The 17,550-nt window shown below is 57.8% G+C and overlaps 2 protein-coding genes and 1 long non-coding RNA gene across 8 annotated transcripts in view; 2 read left to right on the top strand and 1 right to left on the bottom strand.

Annotated features, from left to right (window-relative positions):
* GAS8 (growth arrest specific 8) overlaps nt 1-8,880 on the top strand; it is a 23,630-nt gene extending 14,750 nt beyond the window's left edge. For all 5 annotated transcript variants that reach the window (XM_008251961.4, XM_008251960.4, XM_002723494.5 and 2 more), the window contains 5 exons: nt 38-205; nt 551-637; nt 2,217-2,426; nt 5,213-5,278; nt 7,064-8,880. In XM_008251961.4, the coding sequence (XP_008250183.1) occupies nt 38-205; nt 551-637; nt 2,217-2,426; nt 5,213-5,278; nt 7,064-7,213 (681 nt within the window). In that variant the 3' untranslated portion in view covers nt 7,214-8,880. The remainder of the gene's footprint in view (nt 1-37; nt 206-550; nt 638-2,216; nt 2,427-5,212; nt 5,279-7,063) is intronic.
* Nucleotides 7,534-10,684, bottom strand: LOC127485720 (5-hydroxyisourate hydrolase). Its single transcript, XM_051828957.2, has 4 exons — nt 10,524-10,684; nt 10,034-10,173; nt 8,246-8,381; nt 7,534-7,801 (listed from the first exon to the last, which is right to left on the bottom strand). Exons 1-4 carry the CDS (start codon nt 10,581-10,583, stop codon nt 7,712-7,714), a joined length of 426 nt encoding a protein of 141 aa, XP_051684917.1. The 5' UTR covers nt 10,584-10,684; the 3' UTR covers nt 7,534-7,711.
* A 2,529-nt stretch (nt 10,685-13,213) lies between these two features.
* LOC138846602 (uncharacterized) lies at nt 13,214-17,416 on the top strand. 2 transcript variants are annotated; one of them, XR_011384148.1, is made up of 3 exons: nt 13,243-14,584; nt 15,050-15,225; nt 15,907-17,416. It is a non-coding gene; the product is annotated as an uncharacterized lncRNA (long non-coding RNA). The 2 variants fall into 2 exon arrangements; XR_011384147.1 differs by having other exon boundaries at nt 13,214-14,584; nt 15,050-17,416.
* Nucleotides 17,417-17,550: the final 134 nt, after the last annotated feature.

The raw sequence follows: 17,550 nt of genomic DNA on the forward strand, positions 1-17,550 counted from the left end.
CAGCTAGCACCTCCCGTACCTCTGCTTGTGCTGACAGGAGCAAATGGAGGACATGCGGAAGAAAGAAGAACACCTGGAGAGGGAGATGGCGGAGGTGTCCATGCAGAACAAGCGCCTGGCCGACCCGCTGCAGAAGGCGCGGGACGAGATGCACGAGATGCAGAAGCAGCTTGGGAACTACGAGCGGGACAAGCAGATCCTGGTTGTGAGTGTCCTGCCCACTTCTCTCCTTCCTGGGCTCAGGAGGGAGCGAGCGGCGGGGAGACGGCTGAGACGCCTGAGTGGCCTTTGCCCTTAAGTCAGGAATGGAGGGCTGGGGGCTGCAGTCTCCTGTGTGTGGCTGGTGCCGGCCTGGGGATGTGAAGTTGGCGGGTGTCCTGGGAGATGGCCCTAATCTTTGATCGTGTCCCACCAGCTGGCCGTGGTGGGAGGCAGCTGCTTGCATCTTCACACCGGTGGTTTCACTCGGTTCTCTGCGCCCTGCCTGTGTGTGAGGGATGCCTGTGAGTCCTGAGTGATTTCTAGGTCCCGTTGCCTGTTGTCTCTCCAGTGCACAAAAGCGCGTTTGAAAGTCACTGAGAAGGAGCTGAAAGACCTGCAGTGGGAGCACGAAGTGCTGGAGCAGCGGTTCCTGAAGGTGAGCGAGCACCGGGCTTGCCTTCAGTGTGGCCAAGACCCCTGCCAGCTGGTCAGGGCTGTCCTGGGGCCTCGACCCCTGTCACCCGCTCCAGGAGGTTTTGACAAGCGGCTAGTTTCTGGGTTTGAAAGCTGGAGTTCCTTTTTAAAAAAAGATTTATTTTATTTATTTGAAAGAGGTAGAGAGAGAGGTAGAGACAGAGAAAGAGGTCTTCCATCTGCTGGTTCACTCCCCAGATGGCTGCAATGGCTGGAGCTGCGCCGATCGAAGCCAGGAGCCAAGAGCCTCTTTTAGGTCTCCCACGTGGGTGCAGGGGCCCAAGGAGTTGGGCCATCTTCCACTGCTTTCCCAGGCCACAGCAGAGAGCTGGATCAGAAGAGGAGCAGCCAGGTCTAGAACCAGTGCCCATCTGGGATGCTGGCACTTCAGGCCTCTGCCACAGCGCCGGCCCTGAAAGCTGGCGTCCTTAATGCTGGCTCTGTACTTCACGCAGCTTGTAGGAGGCAGAACCTTGGGGCCTGTTCTGCAGAAGGTGGCCCGGTGGTGGTGGCTGCGCCCTCTCTGTCTCCTCAGAAGCCGGCCTCTCACACAGGTTGGGTAGCTTGGCCCCTCACGGCAGCCCTTTTCATCGCCCTGTGTCACGTTCCTGAGCACTAGCCTAACTGCACAACGTGGCACTGTCCATCGTGCAGGTGGAAAGGAGCCGACCTGCTGCCCAGTAGTGGCCCTCAAGGGGGAGGCAGTGTCGTGAGCCTCTTTCTAGACATGGTCTTCTTCCTGTGTGCTTTACTGTAGAAACTGGGATTGTGTTGTAACCAACACTTGCATTTTTTTTTAAAGGTTTGTTTATGTATTTGAAAGTCAGAATTACAGAGAGAGAGAAAGAGAGATATCTTCCATCCTTGGTTCACTGCCCAAATGGCTGCAGTGACCGGAGCTGTGCCAGACTGGAGCCAGGAGCTTTTGCCAGGGGCCCAAGCACTTGGGCCATCTTCTGCTGCTTTCCCAGACACATTAGCAGGAAGCTGGATGGAAGAGGAGCAGCCAGGACTCGAACCAGCACCCCTAAGGAATTCTGGCTTTGCAGGTGGCAGCTTAATCCGCTGCGCCACAGCACTGGCACTGCTTTTGACACTTGTGTGATGTCTTCATTCCTGTACAACACAGTCAGTAGCAGAGTTAGGAGAAGAGGAGAGTAGTTCTACCACTGGGCAGTGTGCTGGCTTCCAGACTGGCCATTGTGGGGTGCGTCGGCAGCAGTGGGATTCCAGGACCGCTCAAGGGGCCCCCCACCTCATAAATGCTTCCTGCTGGCAGTTAGATGCCTTGGATTTCACACACAGGTGGTCAGGGACAGGTGTCACTTGAGGTCAGAAGCAGTAGCTCAGGCTGTTGACCACTTGTGGATTGGCTTTTAGCTGGGGCTGCTCCAGCTCCCACCAGGATGCCCCTTTGCTGCCTGAGACCTTCCTGGGGGGCAGCATGTGCCCAGCAGGGGCAGGGGTGGGAAATGACCTCTCGCCAGGGACATGTCTGCAGGTAAGCGTCCTCGATGCTTACCCCAGTCCCGTCTCTGCAGGTACAACAGGAGCGCGATGAGCTCTACCAGAAGTTCACGGCCGCCATCCAGGAGGTGCAGCAGAAGACGGGCTTCAAGAACCTGCTGCTGGAACGCAAGCTGCAGGCCCTGAATGCCGCTGTGGAGAAGAGGGAGGTGCAGTTCAACGAGGTGCTGGCCGCCTCCAACCTGGACCCTGCCACCCTGACGCTTGTGTCCCGCAAACTTGAGGTAGGCCTTGGGCAGGCTTCTGAGGCGGTGCGGGCCAGGCTGGCCAAGCGGTGGGACTGCTCACTGCTGCCCCGTGCCTGTGTGGGCGGGCAGAGACCTCTCAGGTGACCGCAGGGGAGCTGCTGGTGGTGGCCTCTCAGGCTGTCGTTGCCAGCTTGTGGACACGTCAGTGGGGCTGCAGGCTGTCAGTCTCCCCCAGCCCCTCCTTCCTTCATGGTGCCTGAGACTCAGCCCCTCCCACTGCAGCCACCCAGACTGGCTCACGTCAGGTTCTTGTTACCTGAGCACAGCATGAGGACGGGTTCTCTGCGGGCCTGAGCTCTTCAGCGACAGACCCAGACACAGGCCTGGGGAGCAGCTGCGTCCCTGGGCTCTCCACCTAGGAAAATCACAGCCCCGGGGGCCCCCAGGAGAGGGTGGGTGGGGAGAGCCTTAGGTTGGTGGAGCAGGGGTAGTGAGGTCTCAGCAGACCCAGAACATTCACTCATTTGTGTCCATTGTTGCCTGCGGTGTTGCTCTCCTGGCCCTGGCATGGTGGGGGCAGCCTTGGCCCCCAGCAGACAGCTCGGGGATAGAAGAATCTGAAGCCTCAGACAGCCTCGTAGCTCAGCTTCTGCTGGTTGTCCAGCTTCCACAGCTAGGCCTGCGTCCATCCCCAGTAGCAGCAGGTGCAGCTCCCGCAGGGGCCCTTGGAGACAGACACAGGTCCTCAGCCTCTGGCTCAGCTGCTGCTCCCAAATTGGGCACAGCTGATCTCAAAGCCTGCAGCCTGCCCATCGAGGGGAGTCCCTTGTCCCTGAGATGGACCCTTGTGGGGCCAGTGGACTCCTCTCTGTCCCTCCTCCTTGTGCTGAGGTCGTCAGAGACACAGATGGCCTGGTTACAGATTTGAAGTGTCCTCATAGTTGATGGAGGGGTTTTGTTTTGTTTTGTTTTCCCCTAAAGATTTATTTATTTCAAAGGCAGAGTTACAGAGGCAAGAGAGAGAGAGAGAGAGAGAGAGATCCTCCATCTGCTGATTCACTCCCCAAATGGCTGTAATGGCCAGGGCTAGGCCAGGCTGAAGCCAGGAGCCAGGAGCTTCCTCCAGGTCTCCCACATGGGTGCAAGGGCCCAAGGACTTGGGCCATCTTCCTCTGCTTTCCCAGGTGCATTAGCAGGGAGCTGGATTGGAAGTGGAACAGCCAGGACACAAACCAGTACCTGTTTGGGATGCCAGCACTGCAGGTGGCATCTTTTTTTTTTTTTTTTTAAGATTATTTATTTATTTGAAAGAGTTGCAGAGAGGCAGAGAGAGAGAGAGAGAGGTCTTCCGTTCGGTGGTTCACTCCCCAAATGGCTGTAATGGCTAGAGATGTGCCGATCCGAAGCCAGGAGACAGGAACTTCTTCCAGGTTTCCCACGTCGGTGCAGGATCCCAAGGACTTGGGCCATCTTCTGCTGCTTTCTCAGGCCATAGCAAAGAGCTGGATTAGAAGTGGAGCATCCAGGACTCGAACCGGTGCCCATGTGGGATGCTGGCACTGCAGGTGGCGGCTTTAGCCACTATGCCACAGCGCCAGCCCTGACAGGTGGCATCTTAACCCGCTGTGCCACAGCACCGGCTCCTGTGGAGGTGTTTTATCCTGAGAAGTATTACAGGTAGCATTTTTCAGGTGATTTCATCCACACACTGTTCAGTAGAATGTGAATGCCCAGCACTGACTTTGTGTCGGGCCTCCTTGTCTGTTTGAAGGGAGACATCGTAACAGGGCCCTCAGCTGCACCTGTGACTTGAAGTGATGGGAGCCCCGAGTTGTGGACATGTAGACTGGCTCAGAGAGCCGGAGGGGAGCAGATGGCCAGTGCAGCATGCATGCGAGCAGAGAGGTGTAGGGGTAGGGAAGGCCCCTGCTTGTGGCCAAGCACAGGGGAGCAGCAGGTGCAGGCCCAGAGGGCAGCTCTGTTTGCAGGACCTTGGATTGCTTGGAATAGGCTAGAATAGGCTGTCAGGCCTGGGATGGTGCAACCACACAGGAGGGGAGGCAGCAGCACGGCCCTGGCATTGGACACTTGTTTCCCCTCTGCTCAGGATTGGACCCCTGTCCTCCGGGCAGGGCTGGTCTCCAGGAGCACAGGCAAGTGTGGGAGTGAGGTCCTGCTTTTGGCAGCAGGTGGAGGGACCTGCCCGTCTTCCTCAGGAAGATGGCCTCTGTGCTGCCGATGGAATGGCCAAGTGTACCTGGGCCAACTCTGCTGAAGTGTTAAAAGTTAGGCGCCCGTGCTGTGGCATACTGGATTAAGCCTCTGCCTGCAGTGCTGGCACCCCTTATGGGCTCCAGTTTGAGTCCCAGCTGCTCCACTTCTGATCCAGCTCCCTGCTGATGTGATGTGCCTGGAAAAGCAGTAGAATGTGGCCCAAGTGCTCCTACCTAGGGCCCCTGCACCCTGTGGGAGACCCAGAGGAAGCTCCTGGCTCCTGGCTTTGCGGCCATTTGAGAAGTGAACCAGTAGATGGACGATCTCTCTGGCTCTGCCCCCCACTTTCTTTCTCTAACTGCCTTTCAAATAAATAAGTGTTTTTTAAAAATCCATATTTTTTAAAGAAGTTGCCGAGGCTGCTTGTTCCTGTTCGAGAGGATATCTGTGTGTGTGGTTCCAGAAGTTTAAGAGTGCGTGGGTGGCGCCCTGAGCTCCTCTGGGCTCCCTACTGGAGAGGCCCATGTGCAAGCACGTGTCCCGTCTCCCCTCTTCTTACTGCTTGCTCCCCTCCCGGAGACCTTTCCTGCTGACACGTCTCTCCTCAGGATGTCCTGGAATCCAAGAACAGCACCATCAAGGACCTGCAGTATGAGCTGGCCCGGGTCTGCAAGGTATGGACACGCACCTCGGTCCCCTCCTCAGGGCTGCTCCCTTGGTGCCTGGCTTCCCAGACGGACCGTCCTGAGGACCCCACCTGTCCTGCTTCATGCTCTGTTGGGTGAGGTGGGCGTGGCTGTCCCGTGTGAAGGTGCAGGTAACAGCCTGCCCTGGGATCGGCCGCTGGTGTTTCCTGCTCTGTTCCTCCCTGACACTGTGGTGCTGCTCTGGCCTCGGGCAGTTGGAGGAGCCACCTCTGCTGTCTCAGATGAATGCCCGCTGTCCCCTCAGCATGGGCAGTCAGGGCCTCACCCCTGCAGTCTGGAAGTGCACATCAGCAGCCTCCTTCCGCAGTTCCGAGGGGGCTTAGACCCCCTGACGCTGGTGCCTGGGCCCCTGCTGTCACCCGTCCCCTGTGCCCGAGCGAGGCGTGGGCTCTCACCAGGTATCCCTCCCTACATGGGGAGACACAGCTGGCCAGTCTGCCGCCCTGGGAGTGTGACTCAGGGACACCCTTGGTTCTGTGGGGTGGAAGTCGTATCCTGGTTCTGTTGTGTGGGCTATGACCAAACGGTCCTGTCTCCCCGATATGTTAGGAACCCCCAGATGAACCCAGCCACCCAGCCCGCCTTGGCCTCTCAGGCCTCCGCAAACCACAGCCAGGCCCAGCTCTCCCCAGCTTCCTGTCTGCCCGTCTCCAGCTTGCCCTCAGATGCTGATGCTTAACCACAGAGTCTGGGCCATCCGCAGTGCATTTCGGGGAGTGCTCATGGCTGCTATGTGGTTCTCAGCAGATCTAAACCCAGGGGGATGGGGTGAGAACCAGGGCCCAACCCTGAAGTTCTCTCTCAGGTTCTGTTCTGTTGGCCCTTTTAAAGTCAGGTTCCAAGCCCTGCCTCTTCTGCATAAGGGCAGAGACAGCCACCCCTTCTCAGTCCAGGCACCACGCTTTGAAGCAGCCGGTGAAACTTGCCGTTTTATGGGAAGCTGCGTTTCCCAGGGGTGGGGCTCCAGCCTGCTTGCATGGCTGCTGTGCTGATGCGACCAGTGCTGTCCTCAAGCCTCATTTCTCGGGTGGGTGGGGTGGTTTCCCTCCCTCTGGGTGAAGATGCAGGGGCCTTGTGTCCACCAAGAGCAGCTGGCAGATGCTGTTGGACACGGCAGGGCGGGGAGGATGAGCCCCATTGGGAAAGGCCTGGCGAGAGCCAGGAGCCTCTCAGGCCACAGTTCTGCTGAGTTCATTCTCTGTGCCTCAGTTTCCCCATTTGTGAAATAGGGCCACCTGCGTGTAGGCATATAGAGTGCTCAGCGCTGGGTCTGGCCAGAGTACAGCTGACAGATGTTGTCTTTTCTTTGACACTGCCGATTCCATCCCCATTGGCGCTGAACTTAGGAATGGGCCACAGCGTTTTGGCCACAGTGTCCAGGTGGACCCCCCTTCCTGCTGCTGCCCTGTCCAGAGTGTTCTGGCCACGGTGTCCAGGTGGACCCTCTTCTGGCTGCTGCCCTGTCCAGAGCGTTCTGGCCACAGTGTCCAGGTGGACCCCCCTTCCTGCTGCTGCCCTGTCCAGAGCGTTCTGGCCACAGTGTCCAGGTGGACCCCCCTTCCTGCTGCTGCCCTGTCCAGAGCGTTCTGGCCACAGTGTCCAGGTGGACCCCCCTTCCTGCTGCTGCCCTGTCCAGAGCGTTCTGGCCACAGTGTCCAGGTGGACCCCCCTTCCTGCTGCTGCCCTGTCCAGAGTGTTCTGGCCACAGTGTCCAGGTGGACCCCCCTTCCTGATGCTGCCCTGTCTCCACAGGCTCACAATGACCTGCTACGCACATATGAGGCAAAACTGCTGGCCTTTGGGATCCCCCTGGACAATGTGGGCTTCAAGCCGCTGGAGACAGCCGTGGTCGGACAGACACTGGGCCAGGGCCCTGCCGGACTGGTGGGCTCTCCGACATAGCTGCCCTGCCCAGGGCTGTCCTCTGTAGGACCCTCTCACCACTGTGACAGCAAGCTTTCGTTTTTAGATTTCTGCAGCAATTGAAGGTTTTGCACATCTGCTGTTGTCTTCTTGCCTGGCTCTGTGGAGGAGCTGCCTGCACAGGCTCAGCCCACAGCATCCTTCCCTGGGTGCATGTCCAGTCTGTGCCACAGTCGCCCCTCCTGTGCCTGCTCCAGCCACAGCCAGCAGCACTTTCTCTGAGGGCCCTTCCTTCACCTGTGGGCTGGCATGACGCCAGCAGAGCTCCCGCGTCACTCCTGTCGCAGTGAACGGCGCAGTTTGCAGATGGCAGCGTGGAATTTATTGCAGCCCACTGAGAAACTTCAGGGGGCCAGACCCTCACCCAGGAAGCAGGTGACCTCGGCCCCTGGGATGGTCGCAGACCCTCTGCTGAGGGCTGCGTGGGCGGCTCAGCCAGAGGGAGCGTCAGATGGGCTCCGTGTGCCACGCTGAACTCTAGCTCCCCCGGTAGGTGGTGTAGGACCATGGGCTCAGCAGCAGAGGCACGTGGCACTTCTGGGTCTCGTTCGTGATGGTGAAGACCACCTGAGAGAAGCAGAGAAGGTGGTGAGGGGCCAGGGCGTAAGAGCTGCTGGCCTCGGGCACTGGGCCCGAGGGTGGGGAAGAACCTTCCCTGGGCAAGTGCTCGCCCGAGGGACGGCCCCGAGCCCCTGGTTCTGCTGGCCTGTCACGTCAGGCCCTGACGGCAGCTCCTGGCAGTGGAGGAGGCAGTGAGCTGAGGATGAAAGGGGATGCGTCATCTGCCCACCTCCCACAAAGCCTGACCTAGGGGCAATCTAATGATGCCTCAGGTCCCTGAACACTTTTCTTGTGGGAGCTCAAACAGGTGAGCTCACCTGCCTGCCACCGCCCTGCCAGAAGTGGGATGTGTCTGCCCGTGGCACAAAGACGAGGCCCAGCCAGCTGGACCTGGCCTGCAGGCCAGTGAGTCAGGGGCCTCCACCCCTCCAGCCTGCCCGCGGCTCTCACCTCCACGTGCGGGTAGAAGCTCGCCTGCCCCCTCCTCTCCCAGTAGTCCTGAGTGTCGAACAACAGCTTGTAGGTGCCGGCCTTCATCTGGCCTGGTGTTAAGAGCCCGGGGCACCGACCATCTGCATCTGTGTAGCTGGAGAGAGGACAGGGCTGCAGAGGTGCGGTCAGGAGCCGCCCCACCCGGCCGCCTGGATCTGCAGCTCCAGGGGCCTCCTTGCAGCCTGACACAGACCTGGGGCAGCAGAAGACTGGAAGTTTCCAGGGTCTGCAGTTCCGCAGCCGAGAGAGACCACAGCACTGCCCACTTGAGAAATCACAACATGTGGGCCGGCGCCGTGGCACAGTGGGTTAAGCTGCCGTCTGCAGTGCCCGCATCCCACGTGGGTGCCACTTCGAGTCCCAGCTGCTACACTTCTGACCCAGCTCCCTGCTATGGCCTGGGAAGGCACTGGAAGATGGCCCACGTCCTTGGGCCCCTGCACCACATGGGAGACCAGGAGGAAGCTCAGCCCCAGCTGTTGGGGCCATCTGGGGAGTGAACCCATGGATAACACATTCTCTCTCTACCTCTGCCTTTCAAATAATTAACATTCTTTTTTAAAGAAAATAGATAATGCTATTCATACTTTTCTATAACATGTTTTTCATGTACTATGTTCTTAACTTTCTGGGTTGAACTGTAACTGCCCCCCCCCCCCGCCACAGACACGCGCGCGCGCACACACACACACACACACACACACACACGGCAGCTGTGTCCAATGAGCTGGTTGAATGCTCTGAAAGCTTGTGGTTTTGCTCAGTCCCTCTGGAAAACCCTGAGGTTCCAACGAGCTGTCTGGGCCAGGCTGAAGCCAGGACCCAGGAACTGCGTCCTGGTCAACTTCGTGTCGGGGCCCAAGCTCTTGGACCGTGCCCCACTGCCTTCCCAGGTGCATTAGCAGGACGCTGGATTGGGAGCTGAGCAGTGGGACTCTGACAAGGCAGGTTGGAGGCTTCCCTTGTGTGCCCAGCTGTACGTTCGAGTTGTTTCCGTTCTGAGCATTGGCACAGCAGTGAAGACACTGCTTTGGGTGCGTGCGTCCACGCTGAAGTGCCTGGGTTCAAATCCTGGTTGTCCTCGACGCAGTGTCCTGAGTGAACGCCCTGGGAGACAGCAGGTGGTGGCTCAAGTGGCTGGATCCCTGACGCCCATGTGGGAGGCCTGGATTGAGTTCCCAGCTGCTGCTGCTGCTGCAGGCATTTGGGCAGGGATCACCATCACACTGAAATTTCCTTCCTCCAGATGAGGGGACTGGGGAACCCGCCTGGAGGGCCAAGTCCAGCCGGCCTGGGTTGAGCAATGTGCAATACTGGGAAAGCCTCCCCGGCAGGTCCTGGGCACAGGGCAGGGGCCGAGGGTCAGTCTGTGTGCCCTGGAGGCCAAGGAGCACAGTGCCCCATGGGCCTGGCTGGGAGTCCCAGCTTGCACCCCTCTTTGTGCCACCTGTCTCCCCATCTGCCCGCAGGTACCCAGAGGTCACGTAGACAGTGGGGCTCCTCTGATTCCTGCAAGCCCAGGGGGCCGTGAGGCTGCAGGACACCCCGACAGCGGCAGTGCTGTTCCGGCACTCACACCTGCAAAACAGCCACTGTGGCTTGTCCTCGGGTTTTCAGATGAGGCACAGGCTCAGGGTGTGAACCCAGGCAATGCGCACCCAGGCTGAGGCCCTCTAGGACCTGTGGGCCGTCGGATTCAGGGAGGACCTTGTGCTGGGGGGGGTCAGGTGCTCTGGACCGGCCTACCTTGTCCTCAGCTCCATCCACTGCTGGTCCAGGTCCTGCAGCCGGGACAAATGGAGGCAGAGGCCCTGAGCAGGAAGGCCTGAGGTGGTGTCCAGTACATGTGTGGTCAGTGGGCTGTCCACCGGCTCCATGCCACCGCCCTGGGCCACAAGAGAGCCAGGAGTGAGCTGCAGGGAGCCCCAGTCCTGTGTCCACACCAGCTGTGGCCCAGATTGTCCAGGGAGCCGGCTGGGTGCAAGGTTAGCTGGGATGGCAGTCCGCACGGTAAGGCGCCAGCCTGGCCAACAGGGCGGGCCGGGGGCCCTTCTCGCTTGCCCTCCCAGGCCGCACCCCGCCCCCGCGCCACGCACCCTCACCCAGCTGCTAGAGGGCCGCAATCCTCGCCCCTCAGTGCCAGCGGCCAGGGCCAGCCTGTTTGCCCCAACCCGGGCCTCCCCTGTACTTCCGAGCGGAAAGGGGCCCTGAGGGTTCAGGCGTGCGGCCCTCTTACCTCAGGGTAGTCCAGGTGTCGCTGGAGGACCAGCAGCCGCGAGGCCGCCCCGGAGCTCATGCCCCGCCCCAAGGCTCCTGTGCCGGGCGGGCAGACAGATCAGAGGTCACCCCGCCTCCGGGTCAGCTGCTTTCCCCACGCTAGCACCCACCTGTGTGGCCAGGCGGGGCCAGGGAGCCGCCCTGCCGGCCCCGCCCAGCGTCCCCCTATCAGCGCGGCTCCACCCCGTCCGCCAGAAGGGCCCCAGGGGCCTTGCCCAGACCTGTGGGGCCACGGAGGCTCAGGCTGCGGGGAGTGTGAGGAGGGGGACTCGGGGGAGCGCAGCCGCAGGGGGAGGGGGAGGGGGACCTGGCGGGCCGCCTGTCCGGAGGCCTCTCGGCGGGCCACGTGACCGTGCAGGAAGGGCCGTCGGGTGGCCGCGGGTACCTGGAAAAGGTGCAGCTGTCGGAGCTGTGCCCCCCCCCCCCCCCCGCTGGGCAGGAGGTCTCTGCTCCGCGGGAGGTGGGGGAGCCGTGTGAGAGGGTGCTGGTCCATCGTTGTAGTAAATTATGCAGCATCGGTAGCACGAACTTGGGATGTAGGATGTACAGCAAAGAGCTGGACCCGGTATTAGTGACCGGCTGCCTTGCTCTGGCCAGGGGAAAAGTTTTCCTTCCTGCGAAGTAGCTTTTCCAATTATTCCAGGGTGATCACGGGTTATTTGTAGGCTAAGGATCAGGGCCCCTCAAGGCCAGGGAAACAGACCCTCCTCAAAGGTTGGGAGTGTTTGCTTAGAACCCCTTTGGAGGAGTTAGGAAGCTCACGACTCCAAGAGGATAGAGTATGCAGGGGCAGACACCTAGGTGCTGTAACCCAGAACAGGATCTAGGTAGAAGCCAGCACTTCTCACTTGAGCTGCTTTTTCACAGAACCTTGCAGGGTGACTCCCCTTGTGACAGGGTGCTGAGAGCAAGCCAGGCCACAGACAAGGAAGGCTGCTGATGCTGGCCGGCCCTCCCCTCCCCCTCCCCCTTTCTGTATCCTGGGCGCTCTCCTAACACCGTGCTGGTGGGGACTACACCTTCTCTCTCTCTACCGTCCCAAGTAAATAAAACTTCCGGAGGCAGCTCCCTACTCCCCCTAGAGGTGGCCTGTTTGGTGGCACCCCCAGCAAATGGACCTTTGGGCTCAGAGAGAGCACCTTGTCAGCTCACTCCCTAAACAGCTTCACACAATGCTTTTCATTTCTCGCAAAAAAGTGAGGCCCAGGCTGGACACGGCCTGAGAAGTTCTCTCCTTAGGCCACGGGGACCCCTGAGGGCAAAGAGCCCATCCTTATAGCCTGAGGCTCTGGTCCCAAGACAGAGATGCCTTGAGTCCAGCCCCAGGCCGTCTGTGAGAGAGGTTTGGGGAGTGCCTGTCCTTGCGGCCTGAGGCTCTGGTCCCCCCTTTTAGACAGAGACGCCCTGAGTCTCGCCCCAGGCAGTGTGAGAGGAGGCCCGGGGAGGGAGCGGTGCCTCACCAGAGGTTCCTCTGAGGAGGAGGACACAGACAAAATCCCACTGTGCGACCTGTGTGCCACGTTTCCTCTGTGGTCCTGGTGGTTTGCCGTCTCCCCAGGGCCAGTCCCTGAACTGAAAATATTGAACCCCAGTGTAATCAAGACCCTAGAACTAATGGTCCCAGGAAATAGTCTGTGGAACTTGCTGAAGGACAGCCAAGCTAAGACTGGGAATTCTACAGTACAGAAGACCTAGTTTTGCTAACAAATACGTGACAAGAAATGGAGGAGGAGGGGGGCCGGCGCCGTGGCTCACTTGGTTAATTCTCTACCTTCAGTGCCGACATCCCATATGGGTGCCAGGTTCTAGTTCTGGTTGCTCCTCTTCCAGGCCAGCTCTCTGCTGTGGCCTGGGAGTGCAGTGGAGGATGGCCCAAGTGCTTGGGCCCTGCACCCCATGGGAGACCAGGAGGAAGCACCTGACTCCTGGCTTTGGATTGGCGCAGTACCGGCTGTGGTGGCCATTTAGGGGGTGAACCAATGGAAGGAAGACCTTTTTCTCTGTCTCTCTAACTCTGCCTGTTAAAAAAAAAAAAAAAAAAAAAAGGAAATGGAGAAGGAGGAGGACTTAAGATGTATTAACCAGGAGCTGGTGCTGTGGCAAAGCGGGTAAAGCCACTGCCTGCAGTGCCGGCACCCATATGGGTTCTGGTTCGAGTCCCAGCTGTTCCACTTCCAATCCAGCTCTCTGCTATGGCCTGGGAAAGCAGTAGAAGATGGCCCAAGTGCTTGGGCCCCTGCACCCATGTGGGAGACCCGGAAGAAGCTCCTGCCTTCGGATCAGTCCAGCTCCTGCCGGTTGGGGAGTGAACCAATGGATGAAAACTCTCTCTCTCTCTCTCTCTCTCTCTCTCTGCCTCTGCCTCTTTGTAACTCTGCCTTTCAAATAAATAAATATTTACAAAAAATGTGTTAATGAAATGGAATGAGTGTTCCTTTTTTTTTTTTTTTTTTAATTTGACAGATAGACAGTGAGAGACAGAGAGAAAGGTTTTCCCTCGGTTGATTCATCCCCCAAATGGCTGCTACGGCCGGAGCTACACCGATCTGAAGCCAGGAGCCAGGTGCCTCGTCCCAGTATCCCATGCGGGTGCAGGGGCCCAAGCACTTGGGCCGTCCTCCACTGCACTCCCAGGCCACAGCAGAGAGCTGGACTCGAAGAGGAGCAACTGGGACAAGAACCCAGCGCCCACATGGGATGCCGGTGCCACAGGCGGAGGATTAAACACTTTTTTTTTTAAGTTTTTTTTTTTTTTCCTGTTTTGAAAGAGTTAGAGAGCAGAGAGAGAGAGAGAATCTTCCATTCTCTGGTTCACTTCCCAGATGGTTGCAATGGGGAGCTTCATCCAGGTCTCCTGCAGGAGTGGCAGGGGCCCAAACTCCCAGGCCATCTTCTGCAGTTTTTCCCAGGTGGATTAGCAGGAAGCTGGATCAGATGTGGAGCAGCCGGGATCCAACTGGCACCCAAATGCGCCTACTCTAAACTAGGTTTCTTTAGATCTGTGACATTTGAAATAACTTGAGGAATCTCTACTGATTTGATATTAACACGTTTTTATTATTTTTTATGTGAAGATGGTATTATGGCTGTGTTAAGAGTCCTTTTCATTATGCAAGTGAAGTTTTTATACGTGGAACTACATGAAGTTGGGGTTCGCTCCAAGTGTCTACACAGCCTTGCTGTGTGGCTGTGTTGCTGCACCTCAAAGACTACATTTCCCAGAGGCCTCCGCGACGACGCTGTGCGAGCAAGGCGCCATACTACCCTACGCAGAATCCTTGGCGGTATCGGGCAGGCCCCTGGAATCCCCAAGGGTGCCAGGGCTAGCACGCAGCGTCCAGCGGTGAGGACTGCGCGGTGCAGAGCGCCAGGCCACACTACCGAGATTCCCCCGGGGTGGTCGGACGCATCTGCCATTTTCAACTCCCAGAGACGCCGGTCAGTACCCAGCATCCCTGGCGGTGGCCCTGAGCCTTCGCGGTGAAGGCTGCGCAGGGAGAGCGCGGACTACAGTACCCAGAATCCCTGGCGGTGGCCCTGAGCCTTCGCGGTGAAGGCTGCGCAGGGAGAGCGCGGACTACAGTACCCAGAATCCCTGGCGGTGGCCCTGAGCCTTCGCGGTGAAGGCTGCGCAGGGAGAGCGCGGACTACAGTACCCAGCATCCTCGGCGGCTGCCGGCGGACAGCCGGAAGTGGAATCGCTAGGTCCCACGGTACTTGTCTTTCTTTTGGCGCAGCTGCCGGGTTGTTTTCCACAGTGGCGACACCACTCAACATTCCCTGCTATCAGCGGTGTTAACGATTCTCCACTTCCTCTCCAACCCCAGTGTTATGCTAGGGTTAGGGTCAGGGTCAGGGGATCAGCGTAGGGTTAGGGTTAGGGTTGTGCTGAGGCTTGGGTCAAAGGTCAGGATTCCTAGGGTTAGGGTCCGGCGCGCGAACCCGCTTTTTCTGACTGGCTTCAGGCTTGTCAGAGAAACCAGAGCCGAGTCCTCGGGGATGTTTTTCGCGCTGTCGGAGGTGAGGAAAAGGTTCCCTGCGCGGGCCTCGGTGGCAGGCCGGGGTTGGTGGTGGGGAGGGGTCTTCCGAGCATTGGGCAGAGGAAGGGCTTCAGGTGGAAAAACGGAGTTCAGAGAGTCCGGTTTCCACCCCAAGCCCAGCACGCGTGTCTGGCGCTAACCTGAAGTCCGTCCCGTGGCCTCTGGCACGATGATACGCACGGAGGGTGCAGGCCACTGCCTTTCTCCGGGAGCGACCGGCCCGGGAATGCCCGGGGCTGTGGCCTCCCCGGGCACCTGCCACCATGTTCCCAGGGGCTGTGCCCATAGCAGATGAGAGGCGGATGAGCAGCCCTATTCTGGTGACGGTGGTCACCAAAGAGCCACTTTTACAAAGCCTGCGCCCTCTGGGTGGCCAGCTCGGTGCCGGAGCTGCAGAATGCAGTCCCCCCCCCCCCCCCAAATGTATTTGTTTTTATTCCTGCAGAATGTTCACCCCGAGCTGGTGTCGCTCCCTTGTACCCCTTGCTCGCCTGTTCTGCCGCTGACTCGCAGACACGGGCGGGGACCCACGGCCCAACTTGCGCCAGTGAAGTTCCCTTTTTGCTGCAAACCCTCCGTGCCGCCGGGGCTCCTCGTGCCTGCCCGTGTGGGAGTAAGGAGGTGGGGACGACGTTAGAAGCCAGGACCCCTGCCCGAGCTGTTTCTCAGGCAGGGCCAGGAGCGCACACTCAGTGTGGGCAGAGGACAAGAGCAGTTTTGGGAAATTCTGGGAGGGCCGGCAGGGATACGCCTCCCTGGGGTGCCTCGGGAGCACAGATACTGCCAAGCGCAGGCATCGCAGGCCCTCAGGGTTCCATGGGCAGCCACTGGGGGTGGGGACTGGGTCCAGCAGAAAGTCCCCTAGCCCTGAGAGCCTGAGCCTAAAACTGCCGCCTCCCCAGTACACACATCTTCCTCTGGGCAGTTCTGGCCTGTCGCCATCTCCCTGTGTCCCAGTCCCCTGTGTATCTCTCCCTCGGCTTCACCCTGCCTCCTTGGTGGAAAGTGAGTTTGACTGTGTCTTTGGCGTGGCTGGCATTCAGGCTTCTGCTGTGTGCGGCTGAGTCAGTGCGTAGACTGATGGCCCCTGCTCCCTGCACAAGGCGGAAGAGCGAAGGAGCGGCCCCCTGTGATCGGCACGTGCTCCAGCCGGGACCCAGCCTTCACACGGCTGTCACTAGGTGTTCACCCCCGACAGTAGAGCTCGTGTTTTCATCTTGAAAAGGGAAATGAGTCGGGGGGGGGGTGCTGAGGACACACACCCCACACAGTGAATGATCCCAGTGCTCCCTGCCCTCCCAGTATCTGCACTTGCCGGAAGCCAGAGCACTGTGGTGTGGCTGAACGCCCGCTCTCCAGCCTGGGAGTTTACTGAAGCACCCTCCTGCAGTGTGTGTCGTATAACAGAACACGTTTCACTCCAAGTATTGTTGTGAAGCGGGACTGAAGATTGCCGTGACCACCAGTGTCCAGTGATCTAATCCTGCTGACTCCTTCATTAAACCCAGTAAGAGTCCAGAAGGATGGGGTTCAGAGTTCCTGCATTAACACGTGGAGGTGCTGGGAGGGAGGCAACCTTGAGAATCTGTGACAGTTCCGCAGTCTCCCCACCCGCCTTACCCTGTGCACACCATCATGGGTTGTTCGTTTGTAGCCTTTCTAGTATACACTGTAATAAATCAAGAATGGCAAGTGTGCTGTTTTCCTGGGTTGTGTAAGCTACTGTAGCAAATGATCAAACTAGAGAAGGTGGTTGTGGGAACCTCTGATTAGTATCCAAGTCAAATGGAAGTCCCGGGGTAACCTGCGACCCTATTAATAGCAATTTTGCCATTTGCATCAGAAGTGGGAACAGTCTTTTATGATTGAGCCGTTAATCTGTGTATCTGATCCTGTCCCCAGGCAGATAGCACTGGAATTGCACTGGTCTACAGGACTCTAAACCACCCCCATCTCATCAGAAGGTGTTCTATGTGGACCGCTGAGTCAGAGGAGAAAATGGTTTTTATTTTTGTCTGACAGTTTTCTTGGTAGTGTTTTCTGATGGACAATATTTTTAGTTTTGAGGAAATCCAGTGTGTCTGGTTTTTCTATTGGTTGCTTGTGCTTTTGGCGTCAGATCTAAGAAATGTGAAATCTAAAGTTATGCAGATTTATCTGTATGTTTTATTGCACAGTTTATCCCTTTGTCTCATATTTAGGGTTTTTAAAATTACCATTGTTTTTTGTTAAGATTTTAAATTGAGAAACATGAATCTGCTACATTTGTGTTTGTTTTTCAGTTCAGCTTCGGCCATTCCTGTTTGGAATTCCATGAGAATGTTAGGACGGGTGTTCTAATAGACATGCCCACGAGAATGTTAGGATGGGTGTTCTAACAGACATGCCCCAAGGTCCGTGTGATTGTGATAGGAATCACATTGACCATAGATTGCTTTGGGTGGTATTGCAGTCTTTAAAGATTTAAGTCTTCTGGGGCCAGTGCCGGGACTCACCTGGTTACTCCTCCACCTGTGGCGCCAGCATCCCATGTGGGCACTGGGTTCTAGTCCTGGTTGCTCCTCTTCCAGTCCAGCTCTCTGCTGTGGCCTGGGAGGGCAGTGGAGGATGGCCCAAGTGCTTGGGCCCCTGCACCCGCATGGGATACTGGGACGCGGCATCTGGGTCCTGGCTTCAGATCGGCGTGGTGATTTGGGGAGTGAACCAATGGAAGGAGGACCTTTCTCTCTCTCACTGTCTATAACTCTACCTGTCAAATGAATTTAAAAAAAAAAGATTTAAGTCTCCTAATACATTAGCATGGCATATCCTTATGCTTATTTTGTATTTATTTCATTTCCACCACTAATATTCTGCAACTTGGGGAGTTTGAGTCTTGCCTCGATGATAAATTTATACATAAATACATTATTTCTTGTCATGCATGGGGTAACGGCACCGAGGCTG

This window comes from Oryctolagus cuniculus, chromosome 18 (genome assembly GCF_964237555.1).
Source record: "Oryctolagus cuniculus chromosome 18, mOryCun1.1, whole genome shotgun sequence".
Taxonomy (NCBI): Eukaryota; Metazoa; Chordata; class Mammalia; order Lagomorpha; family Leporidae; genus Oryctolagus; species Oryctolagus cuniculus.

Excerpts from the sequence above, each read along its gene's own strand:
- LOC127485720 (XM_051828957.2), bottom strand. The coding sequence starts at position 10,583 with ATGAGCTCCGGGGCGGCCTCGCGGCTGCTGGTCCTCCAGCGACACCTG. Across the intron at positions 10,174-10,523 it reads GACACCTGGACTACCCTGAG|GGCGGTGGCATGGAGCCGGT; the intron begins GTAAGAGGGCCG and ends CTTGTGGCCCAG. Across the intron at positions 8,382-10,033 it reads TGGATGGAGCTGAGGACAAG|CTACACAGATGCAGATGGTC; the intron begins GTAGGCCGGTCC and ends TCCTCTCTCCAG.